Consider the following 16,869-nt stretch of genomic DNA (forward strand, 5'->3'; position numbering starts at 1 on the left):
TGCTAAGACAAACTGAACTTTCCCATCCTTAATAATAACAACAATAACTCGGGGGGCAGAAAGCCTCAGACCCTCCCCGTATTTTCTGAAGAAAGCAAGATTTGTGAGGAGGCTGCTCCTTCTCTTGCCAAACAACGGTGCTGCTGCCCGAGAGCTGCAAGGGAGCCTGAGGGTCGAGTGCCTTTAAAAAACAGAGAGAAAGGGAATCTTGTGCCTCTGGAAATCTGAAACCCAGAAAGAGGAGGGTGAGGGAAACAAGAGGGAGAGTCTTGCAGTTCCTGAGGACAACGGTTGCAAGTGGAGTTTTAAGGAATAAAATATACGAGCACACATTGAAAGGTCACTGGATGGCTTTTGTGGAGAACCCTGTGAAATAAAGGAGCCTTGGAAGAAGAGATTCTTTTTCTCCTCCTCTCTGGATATAACGGTCATTGCAAAGCAAAGCATCTTGCGATATAGCTTCAAATGCCTCTTGCTAGCAGCTTTGATGATGGCCTGTGACGGACAAGGTGGAAAGAGAGAGAATGGTGGTCCTGCCTGTTACGGAGGATTTGATTTGTATTTCATTCTAGACAAGTAAGTCAGTTCTACTCTGCTCTTGTTCAAAGAAAGCTTTCTCTGGGCATGAACTGAATGGTATTGAGCGACAGGGAGGAGAATTTCTGTGGATTTGGGTTTTGTAGAAGTCCCTGTGTCCCCAAGGGACCTGCACAACTCCTTCCTACTCGGGCTTTGTTTTTGTCACGGTGACTTCTTTGGGAAGTCTGGTAGGGGATCCCATTGTGCTCTGTAACTCCAGTTGTTAGAAATTTGCTGCAGCTGATAGAGATGCTGTGGTGTGTAGGTGAGCCCAGAGCTTCTTCAAGGGGTGAGGAGGTTATCATCTTTGCTCCTGGAGTCTTTGGAGAGCTCATTTGTGTCTTTCTTGGCTCACTTCTGTTAATTTTTAAAGACTAAATAAAAAGATGCTGCAAACCTTCCTGGGTCAATGGAAACTCTGGAAGTTAGTCCAATACTGTGGAAGCCCATGGAGAATCTCTATCAGCATCAGTCTCTGCATCCGGTGCCTTCCTGCCCTTCCGTCAGGTGCAGTGCATGTAACTGAGTCTTTGTCAAAGAGTTTCTGGGCTCGATTCTGTTTTCTTCTAGCTGGTGAATTACATAAAACCATGGATGTTCTGAAAAGGTGCAATGGCAGCCGTGGAAATAAGGAGTCTAAGCAGTGCGAGAAAGACAAACTGTGAGCAGGTTTGAGTTGCGGCCCCTTTGAGTTACAGGGCATTTTGTCACAGTGAGCAGCACAAAAGCACCTGCTGGAGGGTAGGGTTCAGCCAGAGCACGGCTTTCCATTTCTGGAATCATGTGGAGGGTCTCTCTCAGCCCTGGATGTTGTTGAGATGTACAAAATGCCAACACAGTTGTCCACAGCATGTATCACTCTCTGGTTAAAGGCATGGTGGTTTATATAGTCTTAATTTCCATTTATTGGGCTTTTCTGCAATGAGAGAATTTGGCAGCCTCACGGTGAGCCTTTTCTGAAGGTGCGAGTTGACAGCATCAAGCATCCAGCAGCAAAGTGTTGGCTCGCTGCTCACCTGGTTCCTCTTTGGGAATGTGAAGGGATAGCGATTTTAAATTTGGCTTTTATTGTCTTGCAGTCAGGCTTTAGAAATACTTGTCCTGCTCAGAGTTCTTGGCCTGCCTTGTGAGAGGCTTTTCAAGGGACAAGTTTCTGTTGCTCCGCGGCTTCCAAATTCCAGAGCTGAAACTGCTGCAGGGAACACGGAGGCTGTAGCGTGCAGCCTTCAGGTGCTGAATGCCTCGAGACTGGATGAGAAATCTCTCAGGTGCAATGCGTGTTAAGAGAAACATTATTCGTCCCTCGTCTCCATGGTGACACCAGGAAGCACTCGAGTCTTCTTGCTTTAGCAATCCTAAGGTCAGGATGCAAGTGCCACTTACAGACTTTAGAAGGATTTCTCGTGGTTCACCTTGACTGGGAAGGCCCAGGGCAAACCCCTTCTGCTGCTCTGTTCTGGCTTTCGTCCTGTTGAGTTAAAATGCAGGTGGCAATCAGAGCACCCTGCAGATCTGGTGTTACACATACAGTGAGCTCTGGCCTGGACCACCACAACGATGTACTTCTTTCTCTCTTTCTCCAGCCCTCAGCTGAGGATGTCCTTCATTGTTTTTTCAACAAGAGCAATGGTGGAGAAGTTTGTTCACAGGCACTTCTACCTAATGACCACGAGTCCCCTTTCTGGCTCTGTAAGGGGAACGTGACTTTACAAACTCATACGGAACGACAGCAAAGGGCACAGTTAGGATGCAGAGGGATTGATAGAAATGCTATGAAAGAAGGAGCACTTCTGGAGCAGGTGAAGGAGCACCTCTAAAAGGGCTGCTTCTGTAGCAGGCACAGCTAAGAAACAAATCCAAATTGTCAGAGACTGGATAACTTTAGAACTCTCTATCTACCTTAGTTTGTACTGGACAAGTGAAAAACCTAGACATCTGGCAAATTTTCCACACCAAACAAGGCAAATAAGCTCTTATGCCACAGCTCTGTGGAGCTTTATACAATCCAGAGAAATATGAAAACCCATGCTCTGAATAAGAGTTGTCACAAAATGCCCATTGCTACGGCTCCTCCCTTACTCAGATGTTGTTCTCTCCACTTATGGCCCCTTTCTAGAATCAGCCCTTAGTCCATAATCAGGTACCACATTTGTGAAGAGGCTCTGCGAAGATGCAGAACCATGTCTGAAGAGAGGGAAGCAGATCCCAAGAGAACGAGCTCAGAAACGAAGGTTCGTGAAATAACTCAGTCATTTCTATTGTTTAGAATCAATGTCCTGATTGCCAGAAACTCGCTTAATGTGTTTAACACAGCAAGATTAACACCTCCGTTGACTTAATAGATGGTATCTGTTGTGGATAAAATATCCGGGTGAAACTTTTGCCACATAGGCACAAAGTGCCACTGCAAATTCTATCAGGTATCTATTCTCTCGTTGTGATATTCTTCTTCCCATTTAAAAGTTACTGTCAAATACTTTGAGCTTTCCATGATAAGTTTTCAGTCATCTTCCTGCAGGCAATGAATTCAAGGCTGCTGGTATCAAAGCCTCCTCTTAACAGAGCCCTTCCTCAGAAAACCTGTTATGATTTTGTCAACACAGGGCATGTGCCAATAAGGTAAGGACATTTTTTGATTACCTTTGGGATATTGATGTATAAAACACTCTGTGTAAGAGTACACACCAACTGCCAGCAGATATTGCCTCGCCTTCCATCACAATGAAGTTCACTCTAAGTATATGCATATGTCATTTCTTTCAAATACAGAAGGAAACCATTCAGAACTTGATTAATCAAGAGAAAAAGAGAGTTGCCACATGGGAAATAAACAATGTCTGCCTTGATGTTAGCACAGACTGTGAAAAGAATTCTGGGGAGTAAAACAAATATTAGCACGAAGGAACTGACAACAAATTGCAGTGAAATACGGTAAACAATCCTCTACCTCTAAAACGCATTGTGACAAGTTAAGAAAAACGTATTCTATAGGACAACCAACAGCTGGACTGAGGTGAAGCACCAAAACACTGACCCAAACCTGCTAATGTGTCCATAAGGGAAAAATCAGGTCTGTCTCTCTGCAACGCACAACCTGGAGACCAGGCTTCGTCAGGAAGGTTTTGGGCTCCAGCTGTTGACACAAGGCGAGGTTTTGTAGGCAACTGCATGCAGATACAATCCCTGCTACCACGGGTCCTGCCACAGAACGGTTTTGCGATTCAAAACTCGTGTTGCAGCTTAGGTTTGACCCCAAAGATTCACTAACAGGTGTGGTAGTCCCAGCTTAGAAAGACTCAGCTCAATTTCTAAATGGCATTTCCTGGTACATTTCCAACACAATGTTGGAAGAATTTCAGCTACATTGTTTTCTCAGTTCAAATCTAATCAGTTTTTCCTGTTCTTTCAGGATCCAACTTCTTGAAGCAAACTGTTTCATGTTTGTAAGTTAAGATTAAGGAACTGCCAATCACATGCCTGTGGCCACCTCAGGGCTGATCCCACCTGCTCCATCCCTGCCGCTCCTGAACCTCAGCAATGGGCAGTGGGCTCTGCCCTTGGAGCATGACCCCAACACAGTGTCACACAGACACTTGTGAGCGCTGCCGCCTGTTGAGAACCAACGACATCCCTATCATTGGACACAACGGCAGAGACTAAAATTGTCCCTGGGGCTTGTGCCCTCGGCTCCGTGACAGTGAGACCAGATTTACCGAGATGTTGCACTGGCAGCACTGGATAGAAATTACTTTCACTTATCCTGGGGACCGCTTTGGTTACCTGGGCACACGCAGTGCATTTTGGAAGGTTCAAAGGGTCTATGAGAAGGTCAACATGAGCCGGCAATGTGCACTCGCAGCCCAGAAAACAACCGTGTCCTGGGATGGATCAAAAGAAATTTGGTCAGCTGGGCGAAGGAAGTGATTCTGCCTCTCTGTTCTGCCCTGGTAAGACCTCATCTGGAATACTGTGTCCAGTTCTGGAATCCTCAATGTAAGAAGCAGATGGAGCTGTTGGAATGGTTCAGAGGAGGCTACAAAGTTGATCCAAGGGCTGGAGAACCTTCCCATATGAGGACAGGCTGAGAGAGTTGGGGTTGTTCAGCCTGGAGAAGAGAAGGCTCCGAGGAGACCTTATAGCAACCTTCCAGTACTGAAGGGGCTACAGGAAAGTTGGAGAGGGACTGTTCATAAAGGCTTGTAGTGATAGGATGAGGGGGAATGGGGATAAACTGGAGAGGGTCAGATTTAGACTGGACATTAGGAAGAATTTCTTCACCATGAGAGTGGTGAGGGCCTGGAAAAGGTTGCCCAGGGAAGCTGTGGCTGCCCCATCCCTGGAAGTGTTCAAGGCTGGGTTGGATGGGCCTCGGGCAGCCTGAGCTAGTGGCAGGTGTCCTTGCACTAGGGAACTGGATGATCTTTAAGGTCCCTTCCAACACTAAGTATTCTATGATTCAATGATTCTAGGATTCTATGATTCTTTATTTTATCTACTGTGAGGTTTTGTTTGACACCCTAGCCTATCTCCGGCCATAGTTTGACGTGAGTTTTCTGAGTGATTAGTACATGGCAGAAAGCTACTATCAAGCATATTTGATATTTTATTGACAATGGGTTCTTATCTGAGAATTATCAGAGCCTGTCAGGTCACAAATCCACCTGCTGATGAAGCAGTTACAGTAAAAATTAGTTTTCAATGATGTGCAGACAGGGATACAAATCACAAAATAATTTTATTTCAACACTGAACTGTTCCACCCCTAAATCTGAACATGTATATAAGGTGGACTTTTCACATCGCTCATTCTGCCTGCACCAGCATCAGCTCTGCAGTCAAGATGAAACTGACTGTGAGTATGCCGGCTTCTTTATTCCTTGTAAACTAAAACTCTGTCCAAACCCATTGCCTTTCTCTCTCAGGAGCGCCTACAGCCACTTAGAGCAAAAAGATACTCCCTGGGGAGATGCCTCTCCTCCCAAGTGAGCAACTCTCACCCTGTTCACCTCATCAGACCAAGAGCTCAGGATATCTTTCAAGGTGTAACTGCATTTACTCAACATACAGGAAGCCCAATCCATGCTTATTCTTGTCAATGCCTTTGCCAAACTGGAGCAATGCAGTGATGGATCAACCACTTTCTTGGAATGTCTAAGCAGAAGGAATTGAATTCCTTCTCCCCACTCTTCTAGAATACCCGTACACGACTGCATTGCAAACACCACATTGAGAAAAAGGCACTAGGAATCTCTTGACCACGTTTGTCAGCCACACCTGCAGTTACACTTTTCTGCCTCATTTCCATTTCAGATTGTGACTACCGTCCTCCTTGGACTCCTGCTGACTCCAGCCCTTGCTGATTACGTGAGTAGAGGGACCAAGTTATGCATAAGTCGTTGCTCTTTCCATCGTCCCCGCTTCTTGCATTTTCCTTGCTTCTCTCCCAGTCCCTTTGGAGGAAAGGAATCTCACACTTCTTTCAAGCATAAAACTCGTGCCCAAATAGATGACATTTGTAAGATACAGAAATTATTCATTGAGTCTACGACACAGCCTTTCTTATGTGTCATTTTGCAAAAGCTGTGCTCACCAGCGTTGCTCCCTGTGGGACAGCCTTTATTCTGTCAGAGCAGCAATTTTCTATAGCTTTCAGGAGGCAACTGACAGTCTAAAAGTGTTGTTTCATTTTGGTTTCCAGAATTCGGATACTGAAGGTAATCAGCACTCGAATGGAAATGACCAAAACATAAACGAGTTCTTCCAAAAGACTCCAATCATGACAAAGCAAGTCAGTGTTGCTGGAGGCCTCCAAACTCTGACCATCGATAGGCAACGGCGCATTGCAACTGTCCAGCAAGAGGGCAGCCAGGGGTCATGGAAAACTATGTGGAACTACAATTCGGTGAGTGGCAAGGAGCACTCTTTCTCAGAAAATGAACAAGGAGAGCAGCTCCTCTAAAGCTGACCAAAACATAGGACTTAATTCTTAAGCAGCTGAATTCCTACATGACAATAATTTTATTCCACAGGGTGCAGTTGCAACCAAAGTGCTGCCACAGAGAGCCTGCTACATTTCCAAGGTGGACAGAAAGCAGCTGCCTAGCTTTGATGAACTTCCTGCACTGGCTGATGAGAGCATGGTAAGATGAAAAAGGAGTTATGGTCAAAGCCATTCAGATCGCACCATTGATGATGAATTTGTGTCAAAGTCAACAGTGTTTGACATTAACAATATCTCAAACCACTGAAAAGTCAGAATGTCCGGTTGCAAGTGCTGTGGTTGAGGACTATCATGTTTTTTCAAAGTTGTAAATGACTTAGATTTTTTTTAGAATGTCATGGATTACTTAGATTTCAAAATTCCAATGCTTTTTTCCTAAGAAATCAGCACCAAGTAAGCCTGAGTTCAGCCCCCAGAATTCCTAATGGACCCCTGGTCATGTGGTGCAAAAGAGACTAAACATGGTTTTGGCGAAACACCAAGAACGTAGCCATCATTCCAGAGATAGGAACGTGCATGGCATTAAATGGATGGGGGCACTGATCTTGTTGGACGATGTTATTTGATGTTTAGAGCCTGAAAGGTCAAAGACAACCTTCAAAAAAGCTCACATTCGTCACTGAGAGACGCATCCGTGACCTCAGGTCTTATGGACAAGACATCGTTGATCTGTGCAGAGGACTCCCCACCTACAATGCTTATGTAGTGTACGGTGAGTACAGGCATATGGATTCCATCTATGACTAGCCAGGTGGGGTTTTTTTCCCCTTGGGGAATAACACAGAAGTGATGCTGTTCAGCAAGAGACGGGCAAAATTCAAGAACCTCAGGAATTGCAGAGAGGGCTTGATACCTCTGCAGATCAGGACTGGAAGAGTGTTGAGTCACAACCAGATCGACTACCCATTTTGGGTAAGTTCATGGTGGCTTAAGTTTTGGCCCAGAGTTTTTCAAGGTGACCTCACCTGCAATGCCAGGGTACAGAAAAAGGTTCACCCAAAGAATTGCTGTCCTTCACTTCCAAGACTGATGATCAGGTCCTGAGGAATCCCACCAAACACTCGTGTTTTGCTACACTAAGCCAAGTTGCCTCATTCCCTGTAGGACTGCCACAGGTGGAATGATTACATTGTCTAGGAGTTTGGTGACCTGCACTTCACAGCATTCTCTGACACTATCAAACCCTCGCAGGGGCTGCTCTCTGGCACTGGCACAGCCGTGTGACACACAGCGATATATACGACCAGTACAGATTGTCACAGTGCCCCCCCGTACTTATTCAGTGTTTGGAATAACTCCTCACTGTGTGCTCTGCTTTGGTTCCTGAGGTGGCTGCATTTGATCAAACACGCCAGCGCAACGTGCCTGGTATTGAGGGCTGCCAAGGAATGCTCAGGGCACTTAACGCCACCTCAGCTGTTTCCTCATGCTATGTTTTCCTTTTCTTCTTCTTCAAGGAACCCCGTATCAATACAATCAAGAAGCATGTGATACACTTGGTGTCCTGGAAATTCTGGGCCTCCAGTACTGCCATCAGTATGAGCAGGGTTTGAATAGCGGTGAGTTAATTTGAGCAGGGCGTGAAGCAGGTCATTGGAACCGACTGAACCAAGTACAGATGATCCATAGCGGCTGCACAAAGCCAACCCCAATGCTGTTCTTCCACAACATCTCCTCTTTTGAGGGTTTCGCTCTTGATGGTTCAGATGCTGACACAGATCAATTGGTTACTATTTCTTTTAAATAAATACCTTTAGCATGGTTTAACTCTGGCTACTGTCTCATTTACATACCCTTTGTCAAGTATGAACACATCCAGAAACCTATTTGGATTGCAAATCTTCTCCTCATTTGGAGCCCTTTGAAATCTCTTTTCAAAGGCTGCTCATAACCCAGGGCACACCCAGTGAGGTGCGCAGGGTGGCAGTGTGTGTTCATTATAGATGAGGCACACGGAATGGAGGGCATTTCATAGAACCATAGAATTGTTTGGGTCAAAGAGACTTCTAAGGGCCATCTGGTCCAATCCCCTTCAATAAGCAAGAAATCATCAACCTGATCATGTTGCTCAGAGCCTTGTCCAATCTGACCTTGAATGCTTCTGGGAACAGGGTTTCCACCACTGCTCTGGGCAACCTGTGCTGCTGTTTTGACACCTTCAGCATAAAGAATCTCTTCCTTAAATCTACTGTGGAGCCTCCCTCTTTCAGTTTAAAACAGATACCACTTGTCCTCTTGCAACATCCCTTGATAAAATGTTTGTCTCCATCGTTGTAGGCCCCCCGTAAGGATTGAAAGGTGACAATAGCATCTCCCCGGATTCTTGTCTTCTGCAGGCTGAACAACGCCAACTCTCTCAGCCTCTCCTTGTAGCAGACATGAGTAGAGCAGTCCATCCCTCTGACCATTTCTGTAGCCTGTTCTGGACTGACTCCAACAGGTCCACGTCTCTCCTGCACTGGGGATGTCAGAGCTGGATGCAGGACCCCAGGTGGGGTTTCACCACAGTGGAGTAGAGGGGCAGAATCCCTTTCCTTTGCCCTGCTGCCCAGTCTGTTTTTGTTGCAGCCCAGGAAACTGTTGGTCTTCTGAGATGAAATCACCCATTGCATCTTGGTCAGAGTAAATGACAGAGAAACCAACGGGAACCTTGTCGTTGGTGTATACTACAGGCCACCCGATCAAGGAAAGCCAACCAATGAAGCCTTCTTCCTCCAGCTACAGGAGGCTTCAGGCTCGCAAGTTCTCATCCTACTTGGGGACTTCAACCACCCCGACAAATGCTGGAAAAGTAGCACGGCAGCTGTAGGCAATCCAGGAGACTCCTGGACTGCATTGAAGAGAATTTCTTAGCCCAACTAATAGAGATCCCCATGTGAGGGGAGACAATACTGGACCTGATGGTCACTCATACAAGTGAGCTCATCAGTGACATTCGCATCGGAGGCAGCCTGGGCTGCAATGATTGTGCCATGGTGGAGTTCAAGGTCCTGAGGGATATGAGACAGGTGAGGAGTATAGTCAGGACACTAAATTTCAGGAAAGCAGGCTTCCAGCTCTTCAAGGAGTTACTCGGTAGAACCCCATGGGACATGGTCCTCCGGGACAAGGGAGTGGAACAGAGCTGGAAAATATTTAAGAATGTTTTCCATAAAGCGCAAGAGAGCTCAGTCCCCGGATGTGGAAAATCAGGCAGGAAAGGGAAGAGACCAGTGTGGCTTAGTCGAGAGCTGCTGGTTAAACTCAAGAACAAGAGGGAACTGCTCAGGCAGTGCAAGCAGGGACAGGGAACCTGGGAAATGTAGGGAGATGCTGCCCAGTTGTGTAGGGATGAGCTCAGGAAGGCCAAGGCACACCTGGAGCTGAACTTGGCAAGGGAAGTGAAGACCAACAAGAAGGGTTTCTACAGGTCTGACAATCAGAAGAGGAAGGTTAAAGAGACTGTCCCCCACTGATAGTTGGGAATGGTGACCTCGTATCAACAGACAAGGAGAAGGCTGAGGTACTTAACAACATTTTTGCCTCAATCTTCATCCACAACCACTCTCATCACCCCTACTGGGTCATGGAGTAAAAACATGGTGACACGGAAGGTATACCCCTCCCACTGTAGAGGAAGATCAGGTTTGTGACCACTTGCGGAACCTGAACATTTACAAGTCCATGGCACCTGATGAGATGCCCCCCAGAGTCCAGAGGGAATTGGCTGATGTGGTTGCCAAGCCACCCTCCATGACATTTGAAAAGTCATTACAATCAAGAGAAGGCCCTGGTGACTGGAAGAAGGGTGACATTGTTTGTGGAGGGCAGGGAGTTGATTAATGGCAGCCAGCACGGCTTCACCAGGGGCAAATCCTGCATGACCAACCTAGTGGCTTTCTACGAGGCCGTAACCACAGCAGTGGACATCGGTAAACCAATGGATGTGATCGATCTGGACTTCTGTAAAACTTTTGGCACGGTCCCCCACAACATCCTTCTCTCTAAATTGGAGAGATACGGATTTGATGGGTGGACTCTTTGGTGGATGAGAAGCTGCTTAGATGGTCATATTCAGAGAGTAGTGGTCAATGGCTCGAAGTCCAGATGGAGATCTGTGACAAGTGGTGAACCTCAAGGGTCCGCACTGGGATCGGTGCTGTTTAACATCTTCATCAATGATATTGACACCGAGATCGAGTGCACCCTCAGCAAGTTTGCAGATGATACCAAGCTGAGTGGTGTAGTTGCCACACCAGAAGGACGGGATGTCATCCAGAAGGACCTGGACAGCTTGGAGAAGTGAGGCTGTGAGAACCTCATGAGGTTCAACAAGGCCAAGTGCAAGCTCCTACAGATGGATTGGGGCAATCCACAATTTCCATACAGGATGAGGGATGATGTGATTGAGAGCAGACCTGAGGAGAAGAACTTGGATTGCTGATTGATGAGAAACTTGTCATCAGCCGGCAATGTGCACTCGTAGACCAGAAGCCAACAGTTTCCTGGGCTGCATCCAAAGCAGCGTGGCCAGCAGGGCCAGGGAGGTGGTTCTGCCCCTCTATTCCTCTCTTGTGAGACCTCTTCAGACTATTGTGTCCAGTTCTGTAGTCTCCAACAGAAGAAGGAGATGGAGCTGTTGGAACGGGTCCACAGGAGGGCTACAAGGGTGATCCGTTGGGCTGGAGCACCTCCCATATGAGGACAGGCTGAGAGAGTTGGGGTTGTTCAGCCTGGAGAAGAGAAGGTTCCCAGGAGATCTTACAGCGACCTTCCTGTACCCGAAAGGGGCTACAAGAAAGCTGGAGAGGGGCTGTTTACAAGGGCTTGTATTATAAACTGGAGAGGGGCAGATTTAGACTGGAACATAAGGAGGAATTACTTCACTATGGGAGTGGGGAGGCAGAGGAACAGGTTGCCCACCAAAGCTGTGGCTGCCCCATCCCTGGAGGTGTTCAAGGCCAGGTTGGAAGTTGTCACTGCCCATGGCAGAGGGGTTGGAACTGGATGGGCTTTATGGTCGCTTCCAACATAAACTTTTCTATGATTCTATGATTCCATGAATCTATGACTCTATGATTGCCCATTCTCATCCAGCCAGTACCCTGATGTGCTTCTTGGGTGCTGCTCTCAATCCCTTCATCCACCCACCTGTATTGATATTGTGCAGTGCTCTGACCCAGGTGCTGGTCCTTGCACTTGGCCTTGTTGAACTTATGAGGTTCACATGGACCCACTTCTCAAGTTTGTCCAGGTCCCTCTGGATGGCATCCCGTCCCGCAGGTGTGTCAACCCCACCACTCAGCTGGGTGTCATCTGCAAACCTGCTGTGGGTGCACTCAGTCCCACTGTGTATGTTGTTGATGATGATTCTAAAGAGTAGTGGTCCCCAGAGGACACCTGAGTGACACCACTTGTCATTGATGTCCATATGGATATTGAACCATTAGTGCTGCAATGTAAAGGGAGAAAAAACATGTATTCCATTCATCCTTTTGCCTGACAAGCTGAGGAAACCAAACTCCAGAAGATCCCAGTGCTCTTTGGAACAAACCGTGTCCTCTGAATGCTGTTTGCATATTCACTTGCCAAAGTCAGGCACATGTTTCTAGATAACCAGCATTACCTTAGACTTCATTGCTTCAGGATTCCTGCCCCTTACTGACTCCGAGGGGTCAGTTACAGCTCTCTAAACACATGATCAACTGGAACAGGATCTGAAGAGGAATCCAGAGTTCGCATTCTGGTGAGTCACAGAGGACTGAGAGTCCGGACACCTCTGCTGTGGCTTGGACTTGGTCATCGGAGGATTCTGAGGCTTAAGCTCGGGTTCTTAGAAAACACTTTTAACCGAGTGCTTTCATTTCCAATGGGCGGCCAAACTTAGCCACCCACGTTTTGGAAACACTGAAAACCAGAAGCCCTAACGATCTCCTCAGCATCTGCTCCAAACTCTGGAGGTTGGGAACCAGGTTGAGCATCTTTGTCTGAATTCAATTAGAGAGAAATCTTCTACTGATTACAGACACCCCTTTGAGCAGCCTGGGAGGAACTTTGTCCAGCAAGAAATCAGTGTGAAAGACCATGTTCAGAAGTGCTGCAGGGATGCTCAGGCCCTGGGCAGTGCTTGGAAATGGCTGAAGTCGAGACAAACAAAAGCAAGAGAGACACAAGGCTGAACAGAGCAGGGCAGCCTGCCGAGAAGGGCATGGCCCAGTGACACAGCCCTCCTGCCTATGGCACTGAGCAAAGGGGACAGCAGCTCCTGGGACTGTACCCTGCCCCTAGGCAGGCTGCTGGATAAATGTGGCAAGTATTTTTGCAGCTATCTAATAAAACGGAGAAGGGGTTTCTACTTGAGAAACAGTTTCCTGCACCACCTCAAGGACACAAGGTAGGACGGCGAATGAAAGGCGGTGAGAAAGTAAATTGATTGCTTGGGAAAAGTACTCATTCCCTACCCCAAAGGGCAGAAAAGGCTCCAAGAACCAAAGACAGGTCTCTACACAGGGCTGAGCCCCTTCCCAAAGTTCAGTCTCTCAAAAGTTGCCTTGCACTTAATTAACTCCCTCTCCCTTATCAAAGGTGGATGTACAGATTCCAAATGACATTCTTCGTTGTGCTAAATTCTCTTCTTGGGCTTTGTATCTTTCTTTGGTGCTTGGGGACCTGGTCCTCACCGGCTTCCAGCCAGAGAGAATCGCTTCATTATCTCAAGAAGGAGACTTCATAACTTGTGCCCATACAGGAAACTCATTCAAGCTCTGTGCCGAGGAATTCCCTCTTAACTTGCTCACCCCACTGCTGGTGAGAAGGCTGGTAGCAGCGTTTGGCACACCAAAATAAATATTAACAAGATTATGAATGAGGGTGTAAAAGGTTGAAGGAAAAATGAAGAAGTTAATTATGGGAATGCTGTGGTTTTAAGTGATATCCTCTAATTCAGGAAATGTGTCCCTAAGGGAAAAATCAGGTCTGTCTCTCTGCAACGCACAACCTGGAGACCGGGCTTCGTCAGAAAGGTTTTTGGCTCCAGCTGTTGACACAAGGCGAGGTTTTGTAGGCAACTGCATGCAGATACAATCCCTGCTACCACGGGTCCTGCCACAGAACGGTTTTGAGATTCAAAACGCATGTTGCAGCTTAGGTTTGACCCCAAAGATTCACTAACAGGTGTGGTAGTCCCAGCTTAGAAAGACTCAGCTCAATTTCTAAATGGCATTTCCTGGTACATTTCCAACACAATGTTGGAAGAATTTCAGCTACATTGTTCTCTCATTTTCTCAGTCTAAATCTAATCAATTTTTCCTGTTCTTCCAGGATCCAACTTCTTGAAGCCAACTGTTTCATGTTTGTAAGTTAAGATTAAGGAACTGCCAATCACATGCCTGTGGCCACCTCAGGGCTGCTCCCACCTGCCCCATCCCTGCTGCTCCCACGCCTCAGCGATGGGCAGTGGGCTCTGCCCTTGGAGCACAACCCCGACACAGTGCCAAACAGACCCCTGTGAGCACTGCTGCCTGTTGAGAATCAACAACATCCCTATCATTGGGCACGACAGTAGAGACTAAAAGTGTCCCTGAGGCTTGTGTCCTTGGAGCCGTGACTATGAGTCCAGATTTACTGAGATGTTGCACTGGCAGAACTGGATAGAAGTGACTTCCACTTACTCTGGGGACCACTTTGGTTACCTGGGCAAACCCACTGCATTCTGGAAGGTACAAAGCGGCAATGTGTGCTCGCAGCCCAGAAAACAACCATGTCCTGGGCCGCATCAAAAGAAACGTGGCCAGCAGGGTGAGGGAAGTGTTTCTGCCCCTCTATTCCTCCCATGTGAGACCTCATCTACAATACTGTGTCCAGTTCTGGAATTCTCAATGTAAAGAGCAGATGGAGCTGTTGGAAAGGGTCCAGAGGAGGCTACAAAGATGATCCAAGGGCTGGAGCACCTCCCATCTGAGGGCGGGCTGAGGGAGACAGGCTGAGAGAGTTGGGGTTGTTCAGCCTGGAGAAGAGAAGGCTCCGAGGAGACCTTACAGTGACCTTCCGGTACCTGAAGGGGCTACAGGAAAGTTGGAGAGGGACTGTTTATAAAGGCTTGTAGTGATAGGATGAGGGAGAATGGGGATAAACTGGAGACGGGCAGATTTAGACTGGACATTAGGAAGAATTTCTTCACCATGAGAGTGGTGAGGCCCTGGAAAAGGTTGCCCAGGGAAGTTACAGCTGCCCCATCCCTGGAAGTGTTCAAGGCTGGGTTAGATGGGCCTTGGGCAGCCTGAGCTAGTGGCAGGTGTCCTTGCACTAGGGAACTGGATGGTCTTTAAGGTCCCTTCCAACACTAAGTATTCTATGATTCTATGATTCTATGATTCTTTATTTTATCTACTCTGAGGCTTTGTTTGACACCCTAGCCTATCTCTGGCCATAGTTTGACATGAGTTTTCTGCGTGATTAGTACATGGCAGAAAGCTACTATCAAGCATATTTGATATTTCATTGACAATGGGTTCTTATCTGAGAATTATCAGAGTCTGTCAGGTCACAAATCCACCTGCTGATGAAGCATTTACAGTAAAAATTAATTTTCAATGACGTGCAGACAGGGATACAAATCACAAAATAATTTTATTTCAACACTGAACTGTTCCACCCCTAAATCGGAACATGTATATAAGGTGGACGGTTCACATCGCTCATTCTGCCTGCACCAGCATCAGCTCTGCAGTCAAGATGAAATTCACTGTGAGTATGCCGGCTTCTTTATTCCTTGTAAACTAAAACTCTGTCCAAACCCATTGCCTTTCTCTCTCAGAAGTGCCTACGGCCGCTTAGAGCAAAAAGATACTCCCTGGGGAGATGCCTCTCCTCCTGAGTGAGCAACTCTCACCCTGTTCACCTCATCAGACCAAGAGGTCAGGATATCTTTCAAGGCGTAACTGCATTTATTCAACCTACAGGAAGCCCAATCCATGCTTATTCTTGTCAATGCCTTTGCCAAACTGGAGCAACGCAGTGATGGATCAACCACTTTCTTGGAATGTCTAAGCAGAAGGAATTGAATTCCTTCTCCCCACTCTTCTAGAATACCCGTACACGACTGTATTGCAAACACCACATTGAGAAAAATGCACTAGGAATCTCATGACCAGGTTTGTCAGCCAGAGCTGCAGTTACACTTTTCTGCCTCATTTCCATTTCAGATTGTGACTACCGTCCTCCTTGGACTCCTGCTGACTCCAGCCCTTGCTGATTACGTGAGTAGAGGGACCAAGTTATGCATAAGTCGTTGCTCTTTCCATCGTCCCCGCTTCTTGCATTTTCCTTGCTTCTCTCCCAGTCCCTTTGGAGGAAAGGAATCTCACACTTCTTTCATGCATAAAACTCCAGCTCAAACAGATGACATTTGTAAGATACAGAAATTATTGATTGAATCTATAAAACCATTTCTTACGAATACTCCAGAATGCCACAGCCTTTCTTCTGTGTCATTTTGCAAAAGCTGTGCTCACCAGCGTTGCTCCCTGTGGGACAGCCTTTATTCTGTCAGAGCAGCGATTTTCTATACCTTTGGGGAGGCAACTGACAGTCTAAAAGTGCTAATTCATTTTGGTTTCTAGAATTTGGATACTGAAGGTAATCAGCACTCGAATGGAAATAAGCAAAACATAAACGAGTTCTTCCAAAAGACTCCAATCATGACAAAGCAAGTCAGTGTTGCTGGAGGCCTCCAAACTCTGACCATCGATAGGCAACGGCGCATTGCAACTGTCCAGCAAGAGGGCAGCCAGGGGTCATGGAAAACTATGTGGAACTACAATTCGGTGAGTGGCAAGGAGCACTCTTTCTCAGAAAATGAACAAGGAGAGCAGCTCCTCTAAAGCTGACCAAAACATAGGACTTAATTCTTAAGCAGCTGAATTCCTACATGACAATAATTTTATTTCACAGGGTGCAGTTGCAACCAAAGTGCTGCCACAGAGAGCCTGCTACGTTTCCAAGGTGGACAGAAAGCAGCTGCCTAGCTTTGATGAACTTCCTGCAGTGGCTGATGAGAGCATGGTAAGATGAAGAAGGAGTTGCTGCTTGCAAAGTTTTGCAGTAATGCAAAGATGTCAGAGACTGTGCAGTATTCAAAAGCTTTTAAACCAACAGTTACTTTCAAAGCCATTCAGATCGCACCATTGATGATGAATTTGTGTCAAAGTCAACAGTGTTTGACATTAACAATATCTCAAACCACTGAAAAGTCAGAATGTCCGGTTGCAAGTGCTGTGGTTGAGGACTATCATGTTTTTTCAAAGTTGTAA

The 16,869-nt window shown here is 46.7% G+C and overlaps 1 protein-coding gene across 1 annotated transcript; it reads left to right on the forward strand.

Annotated features, from left to right (window-relative positions):
• Positions 1 to 4,424: 4,424 nt before the first annotated feature.
• LOC128854654 (gastrokine-1-like) lies at positions 4,425 to 8,868 on the forward strand. Its single transcript, XM_054088787.1, has 7 exons — positions 4,425 to 4,526; positions 5,890 to 5,943; positions 6,278 to 6,481; positions 6,609 to 6,719; positions 7,154 to 7,292; positions 8,038 to 8,139; positions 8,858 to 8,868. Exons 1-7 carry the CDS (start codon positions 4,425 to 4,427, stop codon positions 8,866 to 8,868), a joined length of 723 nt encoding a protein of 240 aa, XP_053944762.1.
• Positions 8,869 to 16,869: the final 8,001 nt, after the last annotated feature.

Source organism: Cuculus canorus, chromosome 26 (genome assembly GCF_017976375.1).
Source record: "Cuculus canorus isolate bCucCan1 chromosome 26, bCucCan1.pri, whole genome shotgun sequence".
Lineage (NCBI taxonomy): Eukaryota > Metazoa > Chordata > Aves > Cuculiformes > Cuculidae > Cuculus > Cuculus canorus.